The sequence below is a fragment of the Anguilla rostrata genome, chromosome 2 (genome assembly GCF_018555375.3).
Source record: "Anguilla rostrata isolate EN2019 chromosome 2, ASM1855537v3, whole genome shotgun sequence".
Classification (NCBI taxonomy): domain Eukaryota; kingdom Metazoa; phylum Chordata; class Actinopteri; order Anguilliformes; family Anguillidae; genus Anguilla; species Anguilla rostrata.
This window is the reverse complement of record NC_057934.1, coordinates 48,358,329-48,383,331: the sequence shown is the minus strand read 5'-3', so window position 1 is coordinate 48,383,331 and position 25,003 is coordinate 48,358,329. Positions and strand designations below refer to the sequence as shown.

The following is a 25,003-nucleotide window of genomic DNA, read 5'->3' as shown; positions in this document are numbered from 1 at the left end:
AAACCTGCCGTTGCTGTAGATGCTCTGCTCATGCGCTTTCACTTCGCGCATGAGCAGACCCGTTTCCTACTACTTGGCAAATCCGCCATTATAATAGCAATCCGCTAAGGTGCAAGCGCACCTGGCTTTTAAACGGAATGGGAGATGACACTCTGATTGGTTTATTTCATGTTACGCCCAAAACACGCCTATGATTAATAAAGAGACTAAGTACAACCCCTTTGAACCACGTGCCTTACTTTGCGCTCAGATTATCCACTGTTAAACTAGCAAAAGTGGATTCGGACACGCCCTAAATGCACTTGCGCCATGCGCTTTAAACCGTGCGCTTAGATCGTGAAAATACAGCCCATGGTGGCTTGTGGTTGTTAGTATGGTCCTGACCAGGAGTGCATTGCGTATAACATTTAGCGCACCTGGACACAGGGCGGGGTTATACTGAATATATTATCAGTGGATATGGTGCAGCTGCATTTATTCATAGCTGATCAAATGACCTCCCTTTAAGAGCATGTGTATTGTGCAGGGTGTGCTACCAGTTTCCATAGTCTACCACTGAAATGGAAGACGAGGATAATGATATACTTATCAGATGTTTTGTGGGAGTGCACAGTTGGACTCTCATGTTTTTTTTATATGCTTGAAAGCATATTAATCTATGTTAGGTAAATAATTTTGCACGGCTATACAAACTAGCTACGCACATGCATAGTGTTGGTAACTCATAAATACTGATCATAGCAAAATTATCTACTAGCCACAGTAAGGAGTAAGAAAGTTATTTTGCCTGATTGGATCCAAGATGCTGCATGAAATCTCCAGACATAAAAATACACGGAATGTCTTGCCTGCTGGCTATATTTCATTCCATTATAAAGCAATAACAATTACAGTATTTAATAAACCCCTGAAAAAATAGACATCAGGGCAGTTTACACAAAGCCCAATCTGTTCTCTTGTTTACATTGAAGATAAATATTTATGTTCATTTTTACTTTCTCTATGATATATTCTCTGTGTATCTTGGTGAAAGATAAAGTTCAGAATGCTGTGAAGCTCATATCCTTTCTCATTGTAAAGTGGAGTCCAGCCCAGTAGAGGCTGCCAACCCCTGTACGTGGAATCAAAAGTGAACAAATCATCATTGTTTGTCTCAACCTTTGTTGTGAAGCTGCAAGGGTTTCTTGCTGCCAGATGACTCCTTGGTACCAGTTTTTGTGGTTGCGACTGAATTATGCTGACATTGATCTACTATAATTCCATACATATAATTTTAGAAATCTACAAATTTGGAAATGGCCGTTATAATTATAGGCGTGTGCCTTCTCTGCTCAATTACTAGCACGCAGTGCTGTTCAAAAATCAAGTGAACTCTAAGCAGTGTATTGTGTGAATAAATGTTCAAACCACTCCATTTGTGTAGCACCTACATGAGTAATACATATCAACCATTAAGCTCACCACATATCAGTTGGAATGGATAAATTGTTTCACGGCATCATATTGTTTTCCACTGAAGTTCATGTGCATTGCTTCAGCAGCTGAACTTCAGTATTGAAACAATTAAGACAGTATCCCATTCCCCAGCTCTAATTACTAGGCCACACTGTCCCCTTGCCCTAATTGATAGCACAGCTCAAACATAGTATATATAAGCTGACATCAAATGGGGGTGTTCAAAGAACTAACTAAATTGGGACTTGGAGAGAACCATTCTTCCTCCGTTAATATACCACTAGTGGGGGCTCATTCAGCGAAATGTGTGTTCCTGTGTTAAAGAACAGTTTTTGTTCAAACTGTTAAGTGCTGCTTATGGATACTTTTGAACGCATGGCATGGTTTCATTAAACTGCCTAGATCAGCAGTTTAGTTGTTTAGTTTACTTGTTAGACCCTATGAAATATTACACATTTTCAACTGCCTCCTTCCCAACCCCAGATTTACAGATTTAATCACTTTGCACTTAAAAACATGTTGTATTTCATAAACATATTTCATTATAGTTTTAGTGATTATCCTTGTAAAAAATAAAAAATAAAATAAAGAGACAGCCACCTCATTGACAGAATTGTGGTGTTTAAATGTTACCATCCATGTCTTTATCCTTTGTTATGGTTTTACAGGTTATACAGTTTACTTCAGTTTTATAACTTTCATCATACAGTCAACATTATAAATTATTGCTAATGTAAAGAAAAAAATAAACATCATTCTATATGTTTTCTTGGAGGACATCCTGCTGTAGAATTAAAGGTTTTGTTATGGAAAGGGAGTGATGAACCAAGAACTCATGTACTGGTAAGACTAAAGCATATGTTACACATCAGCTGCTGTTGAAGTTTGTTGTCATTGCGAGGATCAGTCATGTTAAATAGTATACAATAATAATGAAATCTATACATACAGTATCAATAATGTAATATGGAAAAACATCATGTAATATAAACTAAAAGTTTAAAAGATGGAAAGTAAAAAAAAAATTAAAAAAAACCTTAACATTTTTTGCAGCATCTATTCACTGCTGGGCAGATTAGTGGTTTGATGAGAAACACACTACATAATGAACCCCTGGAAATATGTAAAGACATGTATATGCCCATTGTGCAGTTCACAAAGGCATGTCCAGTGCTTACAGAAAATGCACACAAATTTATCTGGGTGACATTGTATTCCAGTGTTGTAAGCGCAACTTCTGTCTGCTTGATTTCTTACTCATTTCAGTTGTGAATGATGATTATGTATTCTATGTGTATTTTGATTCAATGCAACACACTATATTTAATTTTTTTCTTTCTTAGCAACACCCTCATGATACATGTGTGGGCACATTCACCACGTAATCATAGTGTGACTTTTCACTTTAATTTGATGTCTTCATCTTCAAGGTGTGCCCTTGTACATGATGAGCGCACCCTCTAGTTCAGTACATAGTGCCTACTGTCAGATAGGCCAAAATACCCATCATGCATCTTGTTTAGTATTCTCCATACAGCATATTCATGTGGTACAATAGACTGTGTGGTGTGTGGCAAATGTAAGTACTTAAAGCACATGGGTGGCAGTATGATTGCATTGTGTGTTGATTGTATATGGCGGTTAATCAGGTTGGGGTTGCTGGAAGGTTATTTTGCTGCATTAAACATGTGGAGAGAGGGATGGAGGCAACGCAGAAGGTTCACTTCTTGCCTGCAGCTGTGAATGTGGGCCAAGTGTAAGCACATATGGCACTTTGGTGAAACTGGATAAAAAGACAAAAAAAGAAAACAAATGTCCTTCAAAAATAAAACATTATTTCATATTTCCTCTTGCATGGTTCCCCAAACAGAGATTATTTTTATGTTCTTTGAGATGGTACTTATATTTCCTCTGCGTATGCATTTATGTATTTCTCATTTTTTATATTAAGAAAACAAAAGAAAGATAAGATGAGTACTGTTCATTATCAAAACGGGTTTTGTTTTCAATGAGGGATAGAGTGAGAGAGGGCTGAAATTGAAAGGATACCTGAGTGTTAACGTGAGTATATTCCCTGAGGACCTTGTGGTATGAAATATCTCAGGAGTCAATGAAAATAACACTGTACTTGATAGACAGAGAAAATTAGTCATTCTCTTTTGCCTGGGGTAAGAGTAGGTTTTCACAATGTCTTGATCCTTGCGCGAAAAACTGGTGAGAAAAGCAGCTTTATAAAAACGTTCCTGACATGGAAATACATTGGGAGTGATCATCTGTCACCTGCAGAACAACAGAGGGAGAAACATGCCTTTTCTTTACAAGAATCTAATTATATTTCTTTGCTAAGCCCGCTCATTTTATATTATGACTTCAAAAGAGTGTGCCGTGGTCATTAGTATTGAGAAAACGCTTAATGATAAATCACTTTTATATTTTCCCCCACTTCCTTATTAAGCCAGAGCATTTGTGAATTTCTTAACACTTCCACAGTGGTAATTATCTGCAAGGCCATTAAGTTTATAAAACAAAGATTGAATGTGAGGAAGAATATTTGAATTTGGAGTTCTGAGCTGGAGTGTTGGCTAGTTAGATGGTATGCAAGTGGACTGAAGCAGCTCCACAGTGTTGTAGTGCCCTTCATTTTTGCATACACTGTACATTATTGAACAAATAAAATGTAGTATTTGGAAGGGAACCTTGGAAGAATACAATTAATTGATATAAGAGTGCCTTACGATAACATTAAAGAATGATGTCATCATATGTAATAATAAGATTTAAAAAAAGGTATTGAGAGAAGGTGCACAAATACAGTGAACACAGTCATGTTACTGTGAAAAAAAAAATGCCTGGGGGCAACTGGAGAAGGAAATGTAATGGACACAGAGGAAGAGTCATGCGCTCTGCAGCTCTCTTTAGAAAAAAAAAATCTTTCTTTTAAAGGGACACTTTTAAAAAGGAAAAAGTTCATCAAACATCAAAACATTGATTTTATGTCGTTTTATCCATTATTATAATAAAGTTCTGCAATTTTTCCTCTCCAGTCCAGTTTCTGATGATTTAAGTAGCAGAGAGGCTATAAAAACTGAAACATAGGATGAAAGAAAAGGTCTGAATTAGTCTTTCTTTATTTTAAGGTGAGTCCCTATGGTAATTCAAAAACAACAATTTGCCCTTGTCAGGTAGACCTTCCATACATTAATTAAATATTCATCATTTTACCCGATAAATCTTTGATCTCTTTTAATCTGCCTTTGTAGAATTACTAGGTAAAATAGGTTAAAGCAAGGTTTATGTCATTTTGAGCTGCTGTTTGTGAGAGATGTATTGTACCAGGAGACCATACTGAATTATTTACTTCCAGTTTACACCAGTTCAGGAACTGTTCTTTTTTGAAACCATGCTTAGCCTGTACGAACTAGTTGTCTCAGAGATGGCATTTTACTGTTAGTTCAGCTGACATTTTCTAAGTAGACTATCCTTGTACAAAATCAATAATTGATGCTTTTTATCAGATATAATTTCCCTGATGCAAGATAGCATGGTATAGCATGTTCCTTTTCAATTTCTGTGGAAACACTGTACTGTACTTGTGAAAATAGTTTGTTTTTGTTTGTTTTTTTTTTTTTTGTTTTTTTTTGTTACTTGGTGATATTTAGTTTGTATTCTCTTTTTTTCTCAAATTCAAAAATTCCAAAGAAACACGTTAATTTTTGATAGGAGCCCTAGATAAATTTGCAGATTATTATTGTACTGTATAAACTGGCTGACAGTGTCCTTTCATTTAAATAGGAGATGGATAGCCTCAGCTCTGTTCTTGTGTCAGGGATGGGTCATACAAAGGGAGGCATCTAAATGATAATATCAAAAGGGCAATTCAGTTCCAATTGGACAATGCCAGTTGGTTTAAAAAAAAAAAAAAAACCTCAACAGCTATTTATGATTCAGCCCCCTTTTCTTGCCTCCCCCTCCTGCCCCTCCCTTGGGATTTCAGAACAGCGCTGAAATTTCAGTGAATGAAAAAGACTCTGCCCTAGGACCCATTTGACAAATGAGAAGCCGTGCAGCATCAGCAGCAGCCGAGCGAAGCCCCCGCAAAGGAGGCAGTCTCTCTCCACTAGTCAGCAGCTAAAGCGTCGGCTGCGCTGCCTGAGCCTTGAACTGTCAGGCAAGTTGCATCCGTCCAGCGGCAGGCTGCAGGGTCCGTCTCCTCTCCATGCTCCTCTCTCGCGGTCTCCTCACTTGACCGGGGGGGCCCTGGCTTAGCCAGCGAAGTGACGCTCTGTACCATCCGCACGGACGTGCGCGCGCACGCACACACACTCCACACACACACACCATAGACACACGCACGCACGCACTCAAAAACATACACTCACATACAAACACCGGCGTTCTCTCACACACGCCAACACGCTTGCACACATACGCGCACGCTGGCACATGCGGATCCCGTCACGCGCTCTTGCCTCCAAAACATAACTGCCGCCAGCTCAACAAACGACCGGTGAAACTCAGCTTTCAAGACAACGAGACGAGCGCGCATGCAAGTCCCTTCTTTTGCTCTACGTAGACCTCTCAGAAACACGATGCAGCATCCCCTTTCGGGAGCAACGTGCGTCGCTCTGCCAAATGTGGGCATGTGTCCTCAGCTTTCCTGTGCCTTGACATTCATGTACTTACAGCAGGTAAGCATGTCTCTGTTTTCAGCTTTCCAAGTCAATGCAGCTTTTTATTGTAAAACAAATTGGGTTTGGAATACATGGTTGAGAAATTTTGATCAAAATCGAAATATGTTGCTATATTGTTGTTGTTGTGGTGGTGAATGTGCTTGTGTCACAGTGTTGTGTTTCAGCAAAGTTTGTTGTCTGTCTGTGTGTATGTATATACAGGTGCATTTACAGTATACACACACACACACAAACACACGCACGCACACACACACACACACACACACTCACTCACACTTTTCAGTGTTTTCTTTCCAGATCAGCAACACATTATAAAATACGAATCAACAGAAGAAGCCATACTTTGTTCGTTTATTAAATGAACCACTGCCTTTTGAAATACTTTACTTTAGATTTTCTTTTAATATAATATACTTATATAACAAAGAGAGCTTCTACCACACTACAAGGTAATACCTAGAAATATATGTCTTTATATATATGTTTAAATTAATATACATAATTCATTTGTGGGCTTTGTAACAGTATGCTATTATTTATAAATATGAATTTTTCAAATGAACTTTCTGATGTAATGAAGTGCAATTATTATGTTCATGTTCAGAGTTCATATTGCTGAGGAAACATTTGCAGAATGTATGAAAAGAGCTACACTGAAATGTGATATCCTCATATGTGCTCAGCATTGTTTACTGTTTGTGTAAGTATGTGCGTGTGTGTGTATGTGTGTAAAATTGCATTTTCCTGTTTTGAATAGGAAAGGCATTAGCTGAGTGTGTTTTTCTGGCATAGATTGCATTGTGTGTCTTTACAATTTGAGGGTTTTGACTATTTATATCTGGATTTTCCCTATTTTTTCTCACTGCCCTTAATGAGTTTTCAGAAGGTGATTGAAATTCAGAATTCAATTGAAATATGTCAGATCCAATGTTACTCTCTGCTGGTGCACATTCTTTTTTTCTGTGAATGAACTGTGATCTCATTTGCCACTGTTCTGTTACACTGAGCAACCATTAGCCTTCTGTGCGACCTTTAACCTTTACCTTTAGCTTCATAAATTGTATTACTAGTTAATTTAATTGCAAATGATTAGAAAAAAAAACTTTCCATTACGTTATGCTATTTAGAAGCATTTTTTATCACAATATCTTTTACCATTTTAAATCGATATGCAGGTTAACATTGTTAGAAAAGTAAACGTGTTTTAGATGTTTCACACTGACATTGTGTGAAAATTTAATTATATTTTATATAGCAGCTCTCTGTTAGCTGCATTTAGTTAAAAAGGTTTTCTTGAATTATGTGATAACTTTAAAGTGTATTTTCAAAAATGTTGGTAAATTTTATAAAATTTTATATTCTCTTTCTATAATTTATTGTTGGTACGTAGTCACTTCTGTCCTTGTGCTTGCTTGCTTTATTTGGGAATTCCGAATCTTTGGCGCTATATATATACGTATTTAGAATCTCCATGCCGTTGGAATTAGTATAAGGTCCTGGAACCATAAACGTTTGAGAGAACATAATGCTTTCATTATTCCAGGTACACTGGATTTTTTTAAATGTTGACTGATGCTGTATGTCGATGCCATGTCAGCACTATCATGGGGCATAAGAAGTTGTATTCTTTGAGAAAGGGAGACGCTGAATCTTTGAGTATATTTTGATTTTAGTCCTTTATTTCTAAAGAAAAGTATTTGTAAATTTCATTCATTTTATCAGTTACTTCATGTGAATAAACAGTTAAGTTTAGACTTGCAAAAAACACAATTGCTTATTGGATTTTTTTTTTTTTCCATTATGTAGCATGTCATACTTTTGTCTTAGAGTTTGAAAATAAATTCTAAACAATGAGTGCATTCGGCCACAGAGCAGCACAAATTCATGGGTTGTTTAAAAAAAGAGCATATATAAGCATATACAGTAACATCACTGAATCCAATTAAATGCACCTCTAAAATTTGGTTAACCGCAATAAACTGGAATCGAAGCATATATGCTTGAAATGAATTTTCTTTACTATGCATAGAAGATCTCAGAAGACACTAGTACCCAAGTTTCAATTATATCTTCAGCATTTGTAAAGTTTATATGTATATGTTATTTTTCAAATCACAACATAGTTGAAATTAATCTAGCCCTGTCATGGAAAGCAAATATTTTACTTATTTATGTATTTATTTGGTTTGATTTGGTCAATCATGAGAAAAAAATAAAAATAAAAAATCTTATGGTTCAGCTGTCATTTAACTCACAAACTGAGTAATATTTACTATAATGACAAACTTCAGTAGATACATAAATGTATATAAAAATAAAGGCACCAATTCCAAAATTCTCAAAGACTTTGGATTCACCCTGTATGGGTCATGTCAAATTGCTGTCTATTCACCACATGTATGTCTTTGTTATTATTTTTTCTTTCTTTCTTTTTTTGCTATCCTAATATGCAGTATTTCAACCAAATCAGAACTGAGCAGTACATTCAACTTTAATCAAATTTTATAACAGTATGGTACTTGCTGGTGAGAAGAAGCGGCAAGTAATGGGTTTAATTTTGTTTCAACTACATAAATCATGCAATATTTATCAGAGACACTTGGATGTTTTGTGGAAGGGGTTTTTTCCACTGATATTCCAGCAGCGGTTTCTGTGTGTCAAACAGCAGTGAATGCAGTATGGTGGGCACAGTTTATGATTGCCTCTGCTCTGGATCCTATTCTAAATTCTGAAAAATGTTATTTTCTGATATGCAAAGCTGACTGTGTGGCTGTGCGCACGGATCTCTATCTGTATATAGCAGTGCGGCTTGTTGTCTACAGATCTATGTTTGCTACACTGACAATCATATAAACTGAAATCCTGTTTCACAGTTTATGTATAAATGGTTTACTGTTTCTGTCGGACGTTCATATGATTAATGCGGCATCCGGATGGCAGGGGGATTATAACAGTTCAGCAGGCAAAACAATATAGTCCATGCATTGAATGTGATGGTACGCGTGGTCTGCCAACAGTGCAGGTATAACTAGCAGTGTAGTCGTCTGACTGGTCATATTGCTTACACTAAGTAGTGTTTTTAAAATCCTTTTTTAGTATATATGTGTAAACCTTGAAAGTCTCTTGGACAGACACCTGCTCAGGTGTGGACATTTCTGGAGCGTTAGCTGAACTATCCAGTCCTCCGATGGTTAGCAATATGTGTTCTCCGCAGAGCACCATTCCTGTTGTTTTTTCCTCCCCATTCAGCTTATAAATAGTAATGAGTTTATTTATTTATTTATTTATTTTTTTTTACTGATTTTAATGGTGAGCATTGCGGTGTCCTGTCCAATAAATCCATGATATTTATTTGTTTATGTGGGTAAACTTTAATGCAATTGGTTTGTTATTATTTTCTTGTGCCATTCCTTTACTTGAGTGTTCATAATTTTATGGAGGGCGCACTGAACAGATTCAATCCCCATCCAATGATATAATTTAATGGAAAGAAATTGAACCATAAAGCATTGGAATTTTGCTTAGCATTTATTTGTGTCAGCTTAATGCATTGATTCTACTTCACCTGAAGAGAGGTTTGTGCTCCACGTAATCATGTTAATCTCAACAGCCAATGAATCTCCATTGTCAATTGCGGTGAAAAATTATTTACTTCTACAAAAAGATTTATCATTTCTGATGTAATCACAAATACTGTGCAATATCATCTGTTGCTTGTTGTGGGAAAAAGAGGCTGCCATCTTTTTCTGACCAGTTTAAGAACCAAAATAATCAGTGAGTTCAGCTGCTTGACAACTATTAATCTGGGCATTTATGCAAAGTTAATTCTGATATATTTTATATATTTTTATATTTTAGTCTGTATAGTTGCATATCAGGCAGCATTGTTAGTTAACATTTTACCTATTGTTCTGGTATTCCTTTTTCTAAAACATAAATACCAGTTCTCGTGATATTCAGACATTTGTTTTCTCTTTTCCAAGGCTTCCTGTGCATCTGCACCAGGAAGATTTTGTCTAATGTACTCTAAATTGCCTGCAGTTGGGCTTCAGGGCAGATAAACTTAACTGATATTTTATAGAGCAATCTACAAATTGATTATAAAATTTTAATAAACTTCTAATACACAGCAATGCTCCCAATGCCATTCTGTCTCAATTTGCATGAAACTTTTCCTTTTTGTGAAGATGTGAATGCCTATCAAATCATTTTCCATATACAGATTTAGCCTATAGTCATTTTTGGCTTTCATACATGAATTTGTTAGCTCGTTAATGTATAATATATGTTAACTTTTCAAGATATGCTTTACAAGTTGGCTCATCTAATTCCAGGATTGCTATTGTATTATTTTTGCAAGCGCTTTTACAGGGTTTCATATTTTATAATGCATCTCAAATGCCATAAGACTTTACAGTGTTTGTCCTGCCGCACGTCTCAATGCAGTGGTTGTTGTAAAATGTTTCAAGGGATTCTGCTTCCCTTTGTCCCTCTTAATTGCTCCCGCGTAATTGACACAAGTTATTATTTTGCCGCAAACAGGAAGGCTTTTCATCCTCCTGGCCCAGTGTTTTTGTGTTTGCCTGAGCGTTAATATATGACCAGGGAGCATTTCTCAGACAGGAGGAGCTATCTCCATGAAATGGTGCTGAGGGGGTGGCATGGGCAGGGGGGCTGGGGGGGTGGGGTAATGTTATGCCATATGCACTGCTTCTGAATTTGTTGGCGCATGTGTTCCTGTTTGTGTGTGTGTGTGTGTGTGTGAAACGGACTATTAGCCTCTGCTGTTCCCCATGATGTGCATTTGTTTTGGCTATTGATGTTCTTTTTTTCTATGGAAATGGAGTGGATCCATTTGCAGTCAGGGTAGTAGTCCCTAAATTAAATTGGATGGGTGCGAGTCAGGGGAAATTCAGCAAAACAACTGTCCTTTGACTGCTGTTGATGTCCAGCACATTTAGAAAGAAAGAGAGACCAAAAGGGAAGTAAACTGAGCGAAGGAGAGCAAGAGAAAGAGATATTCAGAGAGAGAGAGAGAGGCAGAGAGAGAGAGAAAGACAGAGAGAGAGAGGCAGAGAGAGAGAGAAAGACCGAGAGAGAGAGGCAGAGAGAGAGAGAGAGAGAGAGAGAGATTACTAATGCTTACCCACCATCTGTTTTTCTTACAGCTGGCTTGAAGTAATTGTCCGGCAACTGAAAGACTCAGTTCCCTCTTAGGGGGTATTGCATCAAAAAGATCTTCTCAGCCAATGAAAAATAATCTATGAATGTTCGGCTTTTGAGTTGTCCTATCATTGAGAATGGAATTTTGGGATTTGGTATATTAATTTAATTTAAGTGTATTAATGTTGCATATGTTATAATTATATAATATTGCAATGCAAGACTTGCTGTCAATTTTCTGTCTCTTTTAGACCCGATTGAATATCCCAGGAGCACGAAATGAGCAACTTCAAACTTTCTACCTTTTATTTAACAACTGTTCCTAAGTCTCTAAATAGATGGTCCTGTCATCAGTTTCAGATTGGAGTGTTTAATTGTGGCTCCCCTGAGGAACTCTGTCAATTCTCTTCTAACATCGCTCACTTACTGCTGACTGAATGCAACCCAAAGCTATTGACTTATTTTACATATCAGTTCCCCCCCCCCCCACACACACCCCCTTCTCTGTCAAGGCAAGGCTCTGCTGAATGCAATTAAAGGAAAAATAGCAGGCTTAATGTCCACGCAGTGTGTGGGTGGCTGCCGTCCTGTGCCTCTCGTCCTGTTCTCTATTGCAGTATCACGCTGTGAGGAGATCTCCCCGTGTTTTGATCCATCACTCTGTTGTTGCTGTGGAGTTCTACTTCTGCAGTTCTACAAGCATGCAGTAAAAACAGAACAGCGGCCGCAATTCTGTTTAACCATGATGTCCTTAACTTTAAACAAATTTAAGCTATTTGTTATTATTATGATTATTAGTATTTAGTATTTTTTAAATTTCATTTCTTCTGCTGCTATGGGAATAAGTGAAAGAAAGTCTAATTCAAATGAATGCACGTGCTACAGTAGATGACTCGATGAAAAGGTGGATTTTTAAATCTCATCTTGTTCTGATTTATCTTCGTGTCATGGAAATAATGAACGCTCATTTCAGTTTGTATTCATTGGAGGATGGCGAAGTGATACTGACTATTACTGCTCTTGACTTAGACTTGAGAATGAAAAAAAAATGTATTTATAATCCTCTGTCCTTTAATCCATCTTCTACTGCCCTGCATCTTTAAAACCTAAAAAGACTGGCTTGTTTTGATCAACGTGAATCATTGAGTTGTGCCATTTGATCGTATTTTATGCTGGAACTTAGTGCTCTGATTAAAACATTGCTGATTCTCTTAAGGTCACTGAATTTTCCACTCCCACTCTTGCTTGCAAGAGGAAAAAAACACTTCACGGAATTGCCAATTACCTCATTGTGTCATTCCTACCAAACATAGTTATAAATTTGGCTTTAGAAACCTCATAGTGATAATATTTTTAAAAGTAATCATTTAAAAAAAGAACAAACACTTTTGAAGTGGTAGCCCTGACTATGAAATGCATGGTAGAGAGTACCTCTCTTATTGTGCATTAACATTGGTAAATTACTGATCTGAGGAAACCAAAATGAAGGAAGAACAGAGGAATGAAACGGCTTCGATTTGCCCTGATCGGCAATTTGTGCTGTGAGGCAGCAACATGCCTGCCTTGCTCAATTAATGCTCGGTGGCAGGGAGGGAAAAAAAGGCTTGCCTCTTTCATGCAGAAAAAACATAGTTGGATTCTTTTAAAGCTGGCAGCTTCGCACTGTGGGGGCTTCATTTACTTCAGTTTGGAAGGTCATTATTATGTAATGCAGAGTGACTTCTGTGTGCATTTGTGGGCTCATTCTTGTAATCTGAATGCTGTGTAAAGGCTGCTTAAACCTCTGCCGCCATATATCACAGCCTGCTGCTGGCAAAGGCTCTAATGTGTGGTAAAGATTTCAATTTTTTATGTACCATTAAGGTTCTCTGAGATCTGCTGATCATACAGGGTCCACCTTACTGTACTGTAAGTATTGAACACTCTACAGGATGGCACACATTTTTGGTCTTTGAGATCCATGACAGTCAGTGTAAATCTCTTTTTTTTTCCCCCAGGTTTATGTGTTCGGGCTTTGTTGCTGACTATTCAATTCAATAAAATTTGATAAAAGTAAAAAATATTACATATATTAGGTATAATATTAAAATGTATGCATTTAATAATGCATTGTGTTTTCTGTATATATAAGGGCCTCATAGTAATTACTCTAAGGAATTCACCCCGTCATTTATAACATTTTAAATTTCTGAATAGCCTAATTATAGCCTAATTGATCTGGGATTACAGTTTTTGGCCAAAGCCTAAGATCTAAAGAGTATACTTCAATATGATGGACATTTACGGAGCTTTTGTTGCATGTACATTACCTAAAACGAGCATTGTTTGCAAAGCTCAGTGATGTTTTTATTTTCAACCATTTTTAGAGAGAATTAGGAAGAGAGAGAGAGAGAAAGAGAGCGAGAGGGAGGGAGAGAGAGAGAGAGAGAGAGCGAGAGAGAGAGAGACTATCGGAAGCACAGTGAATGATGGAGTGCATTTCACAGCAGCCAATTCCCGTCCTGAAATTCCTGCAGTGCAGGCGCGGCGTTTCTAGCTAACGCAGCAAATTCATCCTGTGTACATCACAGTATTAATGATTTATACGCATTCACATCACTGCTTTTGTTAGCTTGTAGGGCCTATTTCGGTTAATAAAGGAACCGCCTTTGCAGTCCCAGCAGTCCAAGGAGTTTTGCCGATTGCAGTACATGCCATCTTTATAAACTGAAATATGAGGGGTTGCATTGTATGAAGAGCTGAGTCAAACCACAATTTCACATTTTTAAAGCATTTCATTACAGCACCTGCATTTGCCATGTCTGAAGTGAATGTTATTTGGACAAAGCATAAATTAATGGATTGTTGTAATCACGTGCACAATTAAGACTATAGGCTTTATTTTGACTGCTTCAGACTGTATTGATTTGTAGAGAATGGGCTTTCTCTTCTTATTAGAGGGGAGTCTAATATTAGCACATGAAGCCAGGATACTGTATTTGTCTGTTCTCTCTGAGTCATACTCAACAATTCTTCTTGAAACAAAAAAAAATTGAATATATATGTAAATATCTTTATCTTTTTTTTTTTTTTTTTGCATTTCTTTTCCAAATTTTGTATTTCTTCTCTAAATGATCCATACTTAGTGAAATCACAACAGTAATGCTGGTGGCTGTGTGCTATATTTTAACTGCTCTTTTTAACTGTTGTAAATAACTGCACGAGTGTCCATGGAAACTAATTTCCTAATCCTAAAAGTGGGATTGAGGATTTGGACTAGGCTGTTCTCCAGCACCCACCCACATACCTCACAGCTCAGTTATGCCGGTTGTATGAAATGTCTGCTTTATTTCCATATTCATGGCAAAGCAAAGCAAAATGTTCTGTGTTGCACAATGATCATTAGCAAAGTAATGTTTCACTAGTAGGAGAGCCACAACACAGTGTACCAGCCACAAGCCAAATCTCAATGTGTGCCATGGTGCCTGGCACCCATGGCCAACACTGTAGAGTAGGGGTATGCAACCCTGTTCCTGGAGTGCCAATGCCATTTCTGGTTTTTGTTCATCTTAGCTTGATCACAAGAGTTTGATGGATGATTAGAAGTTTGCGTGGCCTGGCTAGTGAATGTTGATATTCTCGTGACCAGAGGCGAGGAGCATACTGCGCAACACATGCAGCGCACCTGCATAATGGACTGGATTATGCTGAATATATTATCGGTGGGTGCAGTGCAGCTGGATTCATTAATAGGCAATCAAATTACCACTTTTCATTCCTTTTAAATTAGCAATCTGCTGTACAATGGCCTGCAATTGATCTGGATTTTTTTTCTAGATTTGGCTCTGTACTTGAATATTTTAGATTTGTAATCAAACAATTCACATGTGGTTAAAGTGGACATTCTAGGATTTAGTTAATGGTATTCGATACTAGTGTTTCACCATTGAGAAATTAGAGCACGTTTTATACACAGCCCCCCATTTCAGGTCACTATAATGTTTTGAACATAATAATGTTAAATGAATGAAACTATTCATGTTTAGTACTTTGTTGCCTATCTTTTGCATGCAATGATTGCTTGATATCTGTGACCCATAGACATCAGCAGGGGCTGAGAAGGCCTGACCTGCAGCCACCTTCAGCTCTTGATTGTTCTTGCGGCTAGTTGCATTAAGTTTTCTTTTCAACATAATAAATGCATGTTCAATTGGATTCAGTTCGGAGGAATTACTTGCACAGTTAAAAATTTTCCAGTTTTGGACTTTGAAAACCTTTGCTTTTAAATGTATGTTTGGGACAATTGTCTTGCTGTAGGATGCACGACCATCCAATGTGTTTGGAGGCATTTGCTTGAACTTGAGCAGATAAGATGCTTTTGTACAATTCAGAATGCTACTCCTATCAGCAGTTACATCTTCAATGTGAGACACTACATACAGCAGCCATGCATGCCTGAATCATAATACCCCCAATACCATGTTTCACAGTTCACAAACTGTTTCCACGAAGTTGGAAGCGCACAAATATCTAGAATGTCACTGAATGCTATAGTATTAAGATTTCTCTTCACTGGAACTAAGGGGGTTAACACAAACCATGAGAAACAGCCCCAGACCATTATTCCTCCTCCACAAAACTTTAGGGTTAGCACTATTTGGGCCAGTACAGTTGGCACTATGCATTCCACCAAACCCAGATTTGTCAGACTGCCAGAGAGTGAAGCGTGACTCATTACTCCAGAGAATGCATTTCCACTGCTCCAGAGTCCAATGGTGGTGTGCTTTATACCACTCCAGCTGACGCTTGGCATTTTGTGATGCTCTTGACAAACAGTACTTGTGCTGACGCTGTTTCCAGAGGTAGTTTGGAACTCTGTAGTGAGTGTTGCAACCAAGGACAGATGATTTTTATGCACTGCATACTTCAGCACTCATTTGGTCCTGTTCTCTGAGCTTGTGTTCTACCACTTTGCAGCTGAGCTGTTGTTGCTCCTATACATTTCCGCTTCACAGTATCAGCACTTACAGTTGACTGGGGCAGCTCTAGCAGGGCTGGAATTTGATGAACTTACTTGATGGAAAGGTGGTATCCTATGACAGCGCCATGTTGAAAGTCACTGAGCTATATATATATACAGTATAAAGGCAACATTGAAATATTGTGGTTAACAATAAGTACTGTGCTATGTTATTTAATGAACTCCTTTATCAGAAAATTACCCAACTGAATTGAATGTACTTGACTTCCATAGATATAATTATTACAGTTAATTGATATAACACACTGAAAGGTATCTTGAGCAGCAATGAATGACAATATTAAGATTAGGATATTTTGGTGGCTTATTTACTAATTATTCACAAAATATAATTGTGCCATTGTACTGCAAGTGTAGGTAATGACATTCTTTCTTTTTTTACTATATTATCTGAGTGGCCCTGTAATTGCTTGTGGTAAGCCCTATTCTTTCCTTCAACTATGTTAACCCCCCCCCTCCCCCCTACTGATCTCTCACATAATCATTGTCCATTGTGGAATTACCCAGACACATTGATCAGAATGAACAGATTTACAGGTGAAAAATGAACGGGAAAAAAAATGAATAAATGAGTGGCAAAACATATTGAATGCAGATTCTTCCATACAGTTGTACTTCATAATACAATTATGCAATTAATATTCTATCATGCTCTGTGGCATGTATACAAATGCTGAGCAGGCCCAGTTGACCTCAAATTTAGATCAAAATGGCAAGAGGAAAAGGTTGACAACTACATATAGGGGGATATTATGGTAGGGTTGCAGCGCACAAACCCCTCATTACAAAGCAGAATGCACATTTGAGAGTGGTGCAAAAACCATAGGCACTGGTCTACAGAGATGTGGAAAAAAGTGATATGGTCTGACGATTCATCCACCATATTCTCGACAAATGAGCAAGTGCATGTGTGGTGTACACCAACAGAACAGTACAGGCCTGAATGCTTGACCCCTACAGTGAGGGGGGTCCAGTGGCTCTGTTATGCTGTGGGGGGCTTTATCCTAGCATGGTTTGGGTCCACTTGTCCCCTTAGAGTGAAGGGTCACTGCAAATCAATAGAAAGTTATTCTGAGTGATCACCTTTATCATATGATGAAACATTTCTATCCTGATGGGAGTGATCTCTTCCAGGATGACAATGCCCCCAGGGCATGAGGGGTCACTGAATGGTTTGATGAGTCTGAAAATTATGTGAATCATATGCTATGGCCTTCACAGTCACCAGATCTCAACCCAATTGTACACTTATGAGAGATGTTGGACCGACGTATTAGACAGCGCTCAAATATAACAAATATATTTTGGAATAATGGTGTTCCATCTCTCCAGTAGAATTACAAAGACAGACAATTACATTATATATAAAATGAACACACATATGATATATAAAAATATTTATTTATTAAATGTAAATAAAAGGAAGAAAGTCTTCATGAAATTGTCCTTTAATTCAATCCACTTTTCCATATTACTGTAATTCAAGTCTATTGTATTCTTCCTTATCCTTGTCATTTAATTGTATAAATCTTAGTACTACATTTTATAACATATTAAATTTGCTAATTTCTTACATTTCATTAATTAATCATTTCCTTTTAGCTTTACTTATAAAATCAGGTTTGTTTAGGCTGACACTGTAACAAAATGCTTTTTTATCTCCCTGTGGAAGGGTTATCAATACAGATAGTTTGTCAATAGGGTAGGTTTTGTCAGGAGAAGCAAGCCATCTGTAAGTACATTCCTCTAAAACTGCAAAAAGCCAGTGCAGCCTGCAGTATTGGTTAAAATGACAGAACAATTCCACTGGGAATCAAACAAAAAGCCTGTGTTAAGCTACTCCTGTTAAGGAAAGGAAGGACAATTGGTTTCTTGCTACCATTTCTTTTCTTGAGATTTTTGTTTGACCTCATTATTGTGTTTTGTATCTTACTGTGGTGCTCCACAAATGCACATTGCTCAGAACCTTGCAAGTGTTCTCGTGATTCAAACCTTCAAATGCTTTTAGTTCTCAGCATGTCTTTTTTTCTGCTCTTTTGATGCTTAGGTGAGAGCAAAGGAAACGGAACATTGGCTGCATGTTGCCTTTTCAGTCCTGACAGGAATTCACTGCAGTGTAATTTCCTCCTTTGTTCAGTGGAAAAATGTGTTGTGTAGCCGTGGATAGAGGCACTCTTTAATACTTGATTCCCTGATGCATTGAATCCTTTTTTTTTTTTTTTTGGATCAGGATCATTACAGCGAGCACCTCATTAAAGCACATAGTTCTCGATTGCTTCCAGTCACACTGGTCTAATGAGGGTGTAGAGTGCTTGACACCTGCAGTAAACAAAGGGCCCAGCCTCCACTGTGCCACAGTCCAAGGTCTCTATTACAGAGAGAGGACTTTAACGGTGTTCTGTTTAAAGGCCAAAATAGGCTATTGAGGTTGATAGGGAGACAGACCTTTAAATGTAATGTGATGCTTTAGGTAGTTCTGCCTCAAAAAGGGATTTATTTTACTTAGAAAATATTCTCAAATTGATTCAGAGATCAATATTATGGCATTCACTTGTGCAAGATCTGTATTATATATATATATATATATCTATATATATAAGAGGAAAATGGACAAGGCATTTGCAATGGAATGTTCAGGGATAAAGGATGTGTAATGGCGCTGTTCAAATTCTATTCACTACTTTAAAGTGGAGATGAAGTAAAATGACTCTGGTTCATTTGCTATTTAGGTTAGACAAGATATTGCCCTGCTTTCAAACCTGAAATTTACCTGTATTTCCTTAGCAATAATTAGCTTTTTTTTTTTGCTTCTACTAGCTCTAGGGTGCAGCCATCTTGGAACAAGCTAGGTTGTGATGCCACGAAAAAGGTTTTCCTCAGCTGCTGAAAATATTGTTACAATTAGACTGCTGACATTCAAGGAGCTCAAAGAATGGAGAGGAAAAACCAAATCTGACATAATCTGACTTAATAATAATTAAGTCATTATTTGTTACCTCTGTCTGCCTTTTCAGAGCAGCCAGCTAGCGATGCAGTAGCCTACTTGCGTTGTCCTCATTTCACCATCCTGGGGTACTACAAAAGAACCCTCCTTAGGCTTTCTGTTACATTTTTTCCTCTTGATTCATTGAGTTCCTTGAACATCAGAGTCCAAGAGTAGCAATATCTTGAACAGCCGAGGTGAACCATTCTCATGACGTAAGGCCAAGCTTATTCCAAGATGGCTGCGCCCTAATGCTAGCAGCAGCAAAAAAATCTAAATTAAGTACTGTAAGTTTGCAGCATGTGATTGTTCGATGCCCTGCACTGGACCAGTGATGTAATGAATTCTCAAGCTCACAGACTAAGAATTCATCTGAAATGGGTCTCTGTAAGTGAGCTTCCAGGTGTTTGGGTGCGTGAGAGAGATGGTATACCTCACTGTGTCCATAAGGTGTAGGACAACGATGGAGCAGCTGTCGCTTTGTTTCAGTTGTTTACACAATTTCCAGTGCAGTATTAAATTATACACTGCAGGAAGCAGAGGTAGAAGCTGAACAAAAGGAGCATGAACAAGGCTACACCCTGTGTAGCTCCTCACAGCAGCTGGACAGTAGAAGGCAGCAGCTTGCAAACAAAACCATTGTGCTGCTCTTTCAGCTGTTTGACTTGGGCACAGAGTAATATGAAGTACGATGGCTTTTTTGGTGTTTCATTTATTTAACATCGTGTGACATTGCGCCCTGGTGTATGCATCTTTATATGTACAAAAAATAATGAAGTCACTGAATGTATAGTATAATGGCTGGATATACAATAGAGAATATATTGGGTATACCAGGAAAAATAAATCCTATATGCAAGAGTTTTTTGATAATCAAAGCTCCCTTCAAATAGCACTTTGAAAATGCATGTTTTTGATCCTGATTACAGTCTTGATCTTTTTGCTTGGATCTAATGCTTTGAATGCTATATGAAACATTGTTTGGTTATCAATAATGAGGAAACAGTGGGACAGCTGTGTCACAAACAACACTGTCTGTTACCTACAGTTTTCCTAGGCTGCATTTTACCAGGGCAGCAGTTAGGACGAAGGAAGGACATAGGAGGGAATGTCAGATCAGTACCGCCAATCAGAAATAACAATCAAATTTGAATAAATCATCTTAAAAGGACACTTCCCATATTTAAAAGAATTATATGGTGAATGGCTAAAATGTTCGTGCTAAAAAGGGTGGAGCCACAATGCACAGTCGATGACTGACTTTCTGGAACTATTTAAATGATTTAACAGAAAGAACAGTATGGTGACTTAACAGTTAGTAAAAGATGATAGTTTTTAAGATATTTTTGTGTGACACTGATGATAGTTCTGAAGTCATACAGGAGGGACCAATGGTAGGTTATCTCACTCCCCCTTTCCTGTGTGTTAGCATGCTAGCTTCTCTGCATGTATTGCCATGCAGAGCAGCTAGCATGACCTGACACAATGTAGAGTCTGAATCTCTTTCTTGCCCTTCATGAGAACAGCTCCGGCAACAGAAGAAAGAAAATAAATTAATGAAAAGACTGGTATCCGTCTTTGCCGCTGGTAATGTTCTCTGCTCATGCAAAGCCTTCTGTGCCTTACCATGCCTTAAGCCAATGGTTTAAGCCTGAGCAAGAGTCTTATACTATGGATTAGAATGCAAAGAGTTTTCATATCTTTGATTATAAGCGATGTCATGTCTGCAGAAAGCCAGACAAAAGGAATATCCCTGCAAGATAGCTTCTTTCATTTACAATCTCCTGTACATGTGTGGAGAATTAAATTATGAGGGGCAGCCATTTTGTGGAGATGTCATTTTTTGATCCACACTGAGGGACAGACTAAAAACAAAATTTTGAAAATTATTTTGAATTCATGTAGCACCTTAGACATCACCTTTTGTTTCCTGCTATTTCTATATCTGTGAAACAATATCATTACTCTTTATCATAATATTGCCTTATGAGTACCATTTCCAAGAACAGCCTTCACAGTTTGATAATTCTTAACACATGAATGTGCCATGTGTTAAGGCTGATGAAAAAACTCATTCATGTTTTAAGTGTATGTAATAAGGTACACATGCTAGGTAAAGAATGACAGCCCTTTCTCCAGGTGAAATGACTGAGAAGTGCTGCACTCAGTAAATAACTGTAGGGGACCACAACTGCAGTGTGTCCTGGCTTATCTCAAGGAAGATGTGAATAATTGCTTTTCACAATAATCATCCAATGACAAGAATTATTTCTAAGTTAGATGTGTGCTAATTTAAAAAAAAGGATTTTACAGATTTTACACTCATTTAGAGTCGCTGTGATAACTTCTGAGAATGGTACAGGTCTGAAGTACAGAAATTATATTCAAGTATTGAAAAATGCAACGGAAATGCCACTCTAGCAGTGGTGGAGACATCATTCGGTGCTTGAGTGGACTATAAGGGTCCCCTCACAGTGGGGTACCAGAGGGCATAGACAGACAGATGGTGAGCACTGAAAGAACAGAGGGTGAGGGAAAGAGTTTATGAGGTGCTATGAAAGAAGATGCAGTATCTCAGGACCGCGGTTTTGAAATGGATGTGGCCTGCACCTTCAAGCCAATGGGTAACCCCAGAATAGTACTCCTAAAGAAAATCCTGGTCTGGTTTCTGGACAGGTAAGATTTAGCCCTGGATTAAATAAACATGTTTTTCTTAACTTTGACTCACAAAATAACTTTAAAAAAAAAATCAGATCAGAAATCACCAGAAACATCTTGCACAACTGTAAAGGAAAGAAAACAAACAAACACAGGGATGAATTTGTGAGGCTTAATCATTGGGAGAACATGGTCTTTTAGCATGTTCACAAAAATGTAAAAAGGGGAGTGCCAGATTGGCAAGAGTGAAAGAGAATGTACCATCCATATTATTGATACTAATCAGATCTCTTCGAGGTCCAAGGGATCTAGTGTTGAGGGAGCGGATCTAAGAGTGATGCAGTTGGCAGCAAAGTGAAATTATTATTTTTGAATTTTAAAATCAGTGTCTCACATGTCCGTATAAAAGCCACAACAAGCTCCAAATTCCAACGCATATACAGTATAATGGCTGAGTTGGTGATTCTATGCCTCAATGACTTTATACAGTAAGAGCTGCCTGCATTAACTTCAGTTGTGAAACACCTACAGCTTTAAATCTGTGACTTCAACAGTCTACCATGTTAGTAGCTGCAGAGGAAATTAACTGTCTAGCCCTAAGGCCTCGTCCTTCTAAAATCGTCATACACTGCAACACTGTATGAACCTCCATACAATTTCTGAGTGGCATTTGGTTTGCACAGGCATCCATGGGAGAAGTCAAAACACCCTCATGCACCTACCTATTGAACACAGTTCTGCCCTTGTAATAGGGTGCTACTTACCCTGACTAAGCTGATTCATTCAGCTCTGCTGTATAAAATTGTGTTTCTGTTTCTCACTGGTATTTCTTGCTAGTGTAGGTGTTACATTACTGGTGCGATATTTTACACAGGCACCTTCTGCTTTTTTTAAGAGGTTGATTAAATGCAGTCAGAGCACTGTTGGCCACCTGATACTTCAATAACAGAGTCTGGTGCTTTTTCATTGCTAAAGCTAAGAGTGATTTCAACAGAAGACTAAAGTTACCACTTTTTACCACTTACTGGGATAATGAACCAACATTTCTGTCATCTAATCATTAAAGAGCAGGGCTGCCCTACACCTAATAAAATGAATGCTAACCTTTAAAGGTTGTGCGCTCTGCAAAAGCATTTTGTCCTATTTTTATAAAATTGTTCATAAAATTGAATGAAAAAATGTTATTTTTATTTATTTTAGTTTTGTCACTTTTTTGCAATGTAACAAAAGATAGTCAGATAGTCCAAAAACATTAAAAGAAAAAATATTAACTTGTTGAGGACTAAAATCAAGATATTACTAAATGCCTTGTGACTTTGTGACAACCATTCATATGAATTTTATTATCTCTGAGTGCAGTCCACTGTTCAAGTTTTGGAATGTCATTAAAGTACATAATACTATGCAAGACAACACTTATTATGTACTTATATACTATATTACTTATATGCTTACATTATGTATAAGGTAATGTTCAGGATTATGCTTTGACATAAAATAAAATGTATAATTTCTATAGTCTATTAGTCTATTAGATGGCAAGTGAAATGAATAGAGGTTTCCCATTTGACAAACTAGGTGTTTCAACAAGTCTGTTCTCCATTTAAGAATTCTGAAATCGTTTCTTTTTGAGGCTGTAATGACTTTTCTCATTTCTTTTCTATTACCTCCTGAAACCACCTCTCATTATAACAAAATGTCTCATTGTCGTCTTTTATTCCTGAATGTCATTGTAGTTAAGCGCTGTGGCAAAGGCAGGGTTATTGGCTTAAAACATGTTATTGGGGCGGAATCCTTCATCCTTATGAGTGTCCTTATGTTTTATCTTTTGGTTTAGCCAGAATTGTGCATGTTAAGGAAGGTGGCCTCTTCCAACAAGCAACTTAACACTGATGCATTTAGAGTAATAATTGGAATTTTTATGGTCGAGAAAGCAAACATTTTTAATGCAGGCAAAAGCTCTCATGTAGTCGGGGAGAAGACAGTAGGAAATCAAAAAGATGGATCACCCTAATCTGTGTATTGACATCTCTCATGGCTGAACAAATGGTGTAGTTGAGCTATATTCGCCTGTATTGATCCTCTGGCTGCTTAACATTCATGCCTTTACTTCTCGAGGTTGACCACAGGGCAGGGGATTTGCTATCCATCCCAGCCTTTCAGGGACTCAGCTATCCCGCAACCAGTTGAGGTGGCAAAGTAACTTTTTATAATATAATAATATCGCAGAGTAAGGGCCATATTGTGGGAATTTCATAAATATTATATTATCAGTGCAATACTTGATCTGGTGACAAAATATGAGTCATAACACTTTATATAGTCATTTGTTTTTATATTCATTCTGCCGTTGAATTAATGCAGCCAGTGAAGTGGCAACACCCACACTGACGTATATCACTGGTGAGGTCACTCCTAGACAGGGAGACCTCTCCAGGGCTGTAGCCTAATTATCCTGCCCCCCTCCCTCCCGCACCCCCCACAGCCCCTTTTGTTTTTTGCTTACGAGTCACACATGATATAAAAATATAGAGCTGAATGCAGTGACAGTGCTTAGCAAGAGTAACAGAAGAAATTAAAATTCAAGTCATTGTTTTTGAATTTTTTTTTAATACAAAATGCAACCAAATATTTTTGTGTATTCTGTTTGTGAAATATGTATATTGCCAATTTATTACATGACACCCCAGATTTAAGAAGATGTCATTCTGTTTAACATTAGCTTGCTTACTCATTACACTTGCTTTACATATTCTTGCTGCAATGTGTGAAATAAAGCAAATGTTTGGCCACTAAAATGACAAGAGATCAGGTTCTTGAGGAGTACAACAAAATTCATCAAATAAATATTCAAAGTCAGCAAAAAGTGACAGTCCCTCAAGATTGTGTAGATTGAGTTAAGATTACTTCTGTTCGACTGCTCAGGTGGTCAGTTGTAAGATGTTGTTGGCTTTCTGTTTGATAAGTCAAATTAATTATATTCATCTTCAGTTGTAACATTCTGATGTGATGTACTATTGCAATGTTGTAAAT

At 37.6% G+C, this 25,003-nt stretch overlaps 1 protein-coding gene across 31 annotated transcripts in view; it reads left to right on the top strand.

Annotated features, from left to right (window-relative positions):
* The window catches only part of LOC135248276 (RNA binding protein fox-1 homolog 1), a 648,052-nt gene that overhangs the window by 478,675 nt on the left and 144,374 nt on the right, over positions 1-25,003 (top strand). The window contains exon 1 of one of the 31 annotated variants that reach the window (XM_064322721.1): positions 5,573-6,143. The exons of 29 other annotated variants lie outside the window; for them this stretch is intronic. In XM_064322721.1, coding sequence (XP_064178791.1) covers positions 6,000-6,143 — 144 coding nt within the window. In that variant the 5' untranslated portion in view covers positions 5,573-5,999. Of the gene's footprint in view, positions 1-5,572; positions 6,144-25,003 lie in introns of those variants that run through there. One more of the 31 variants, XM_064322718.1, reaches the window with a different exon arrangement.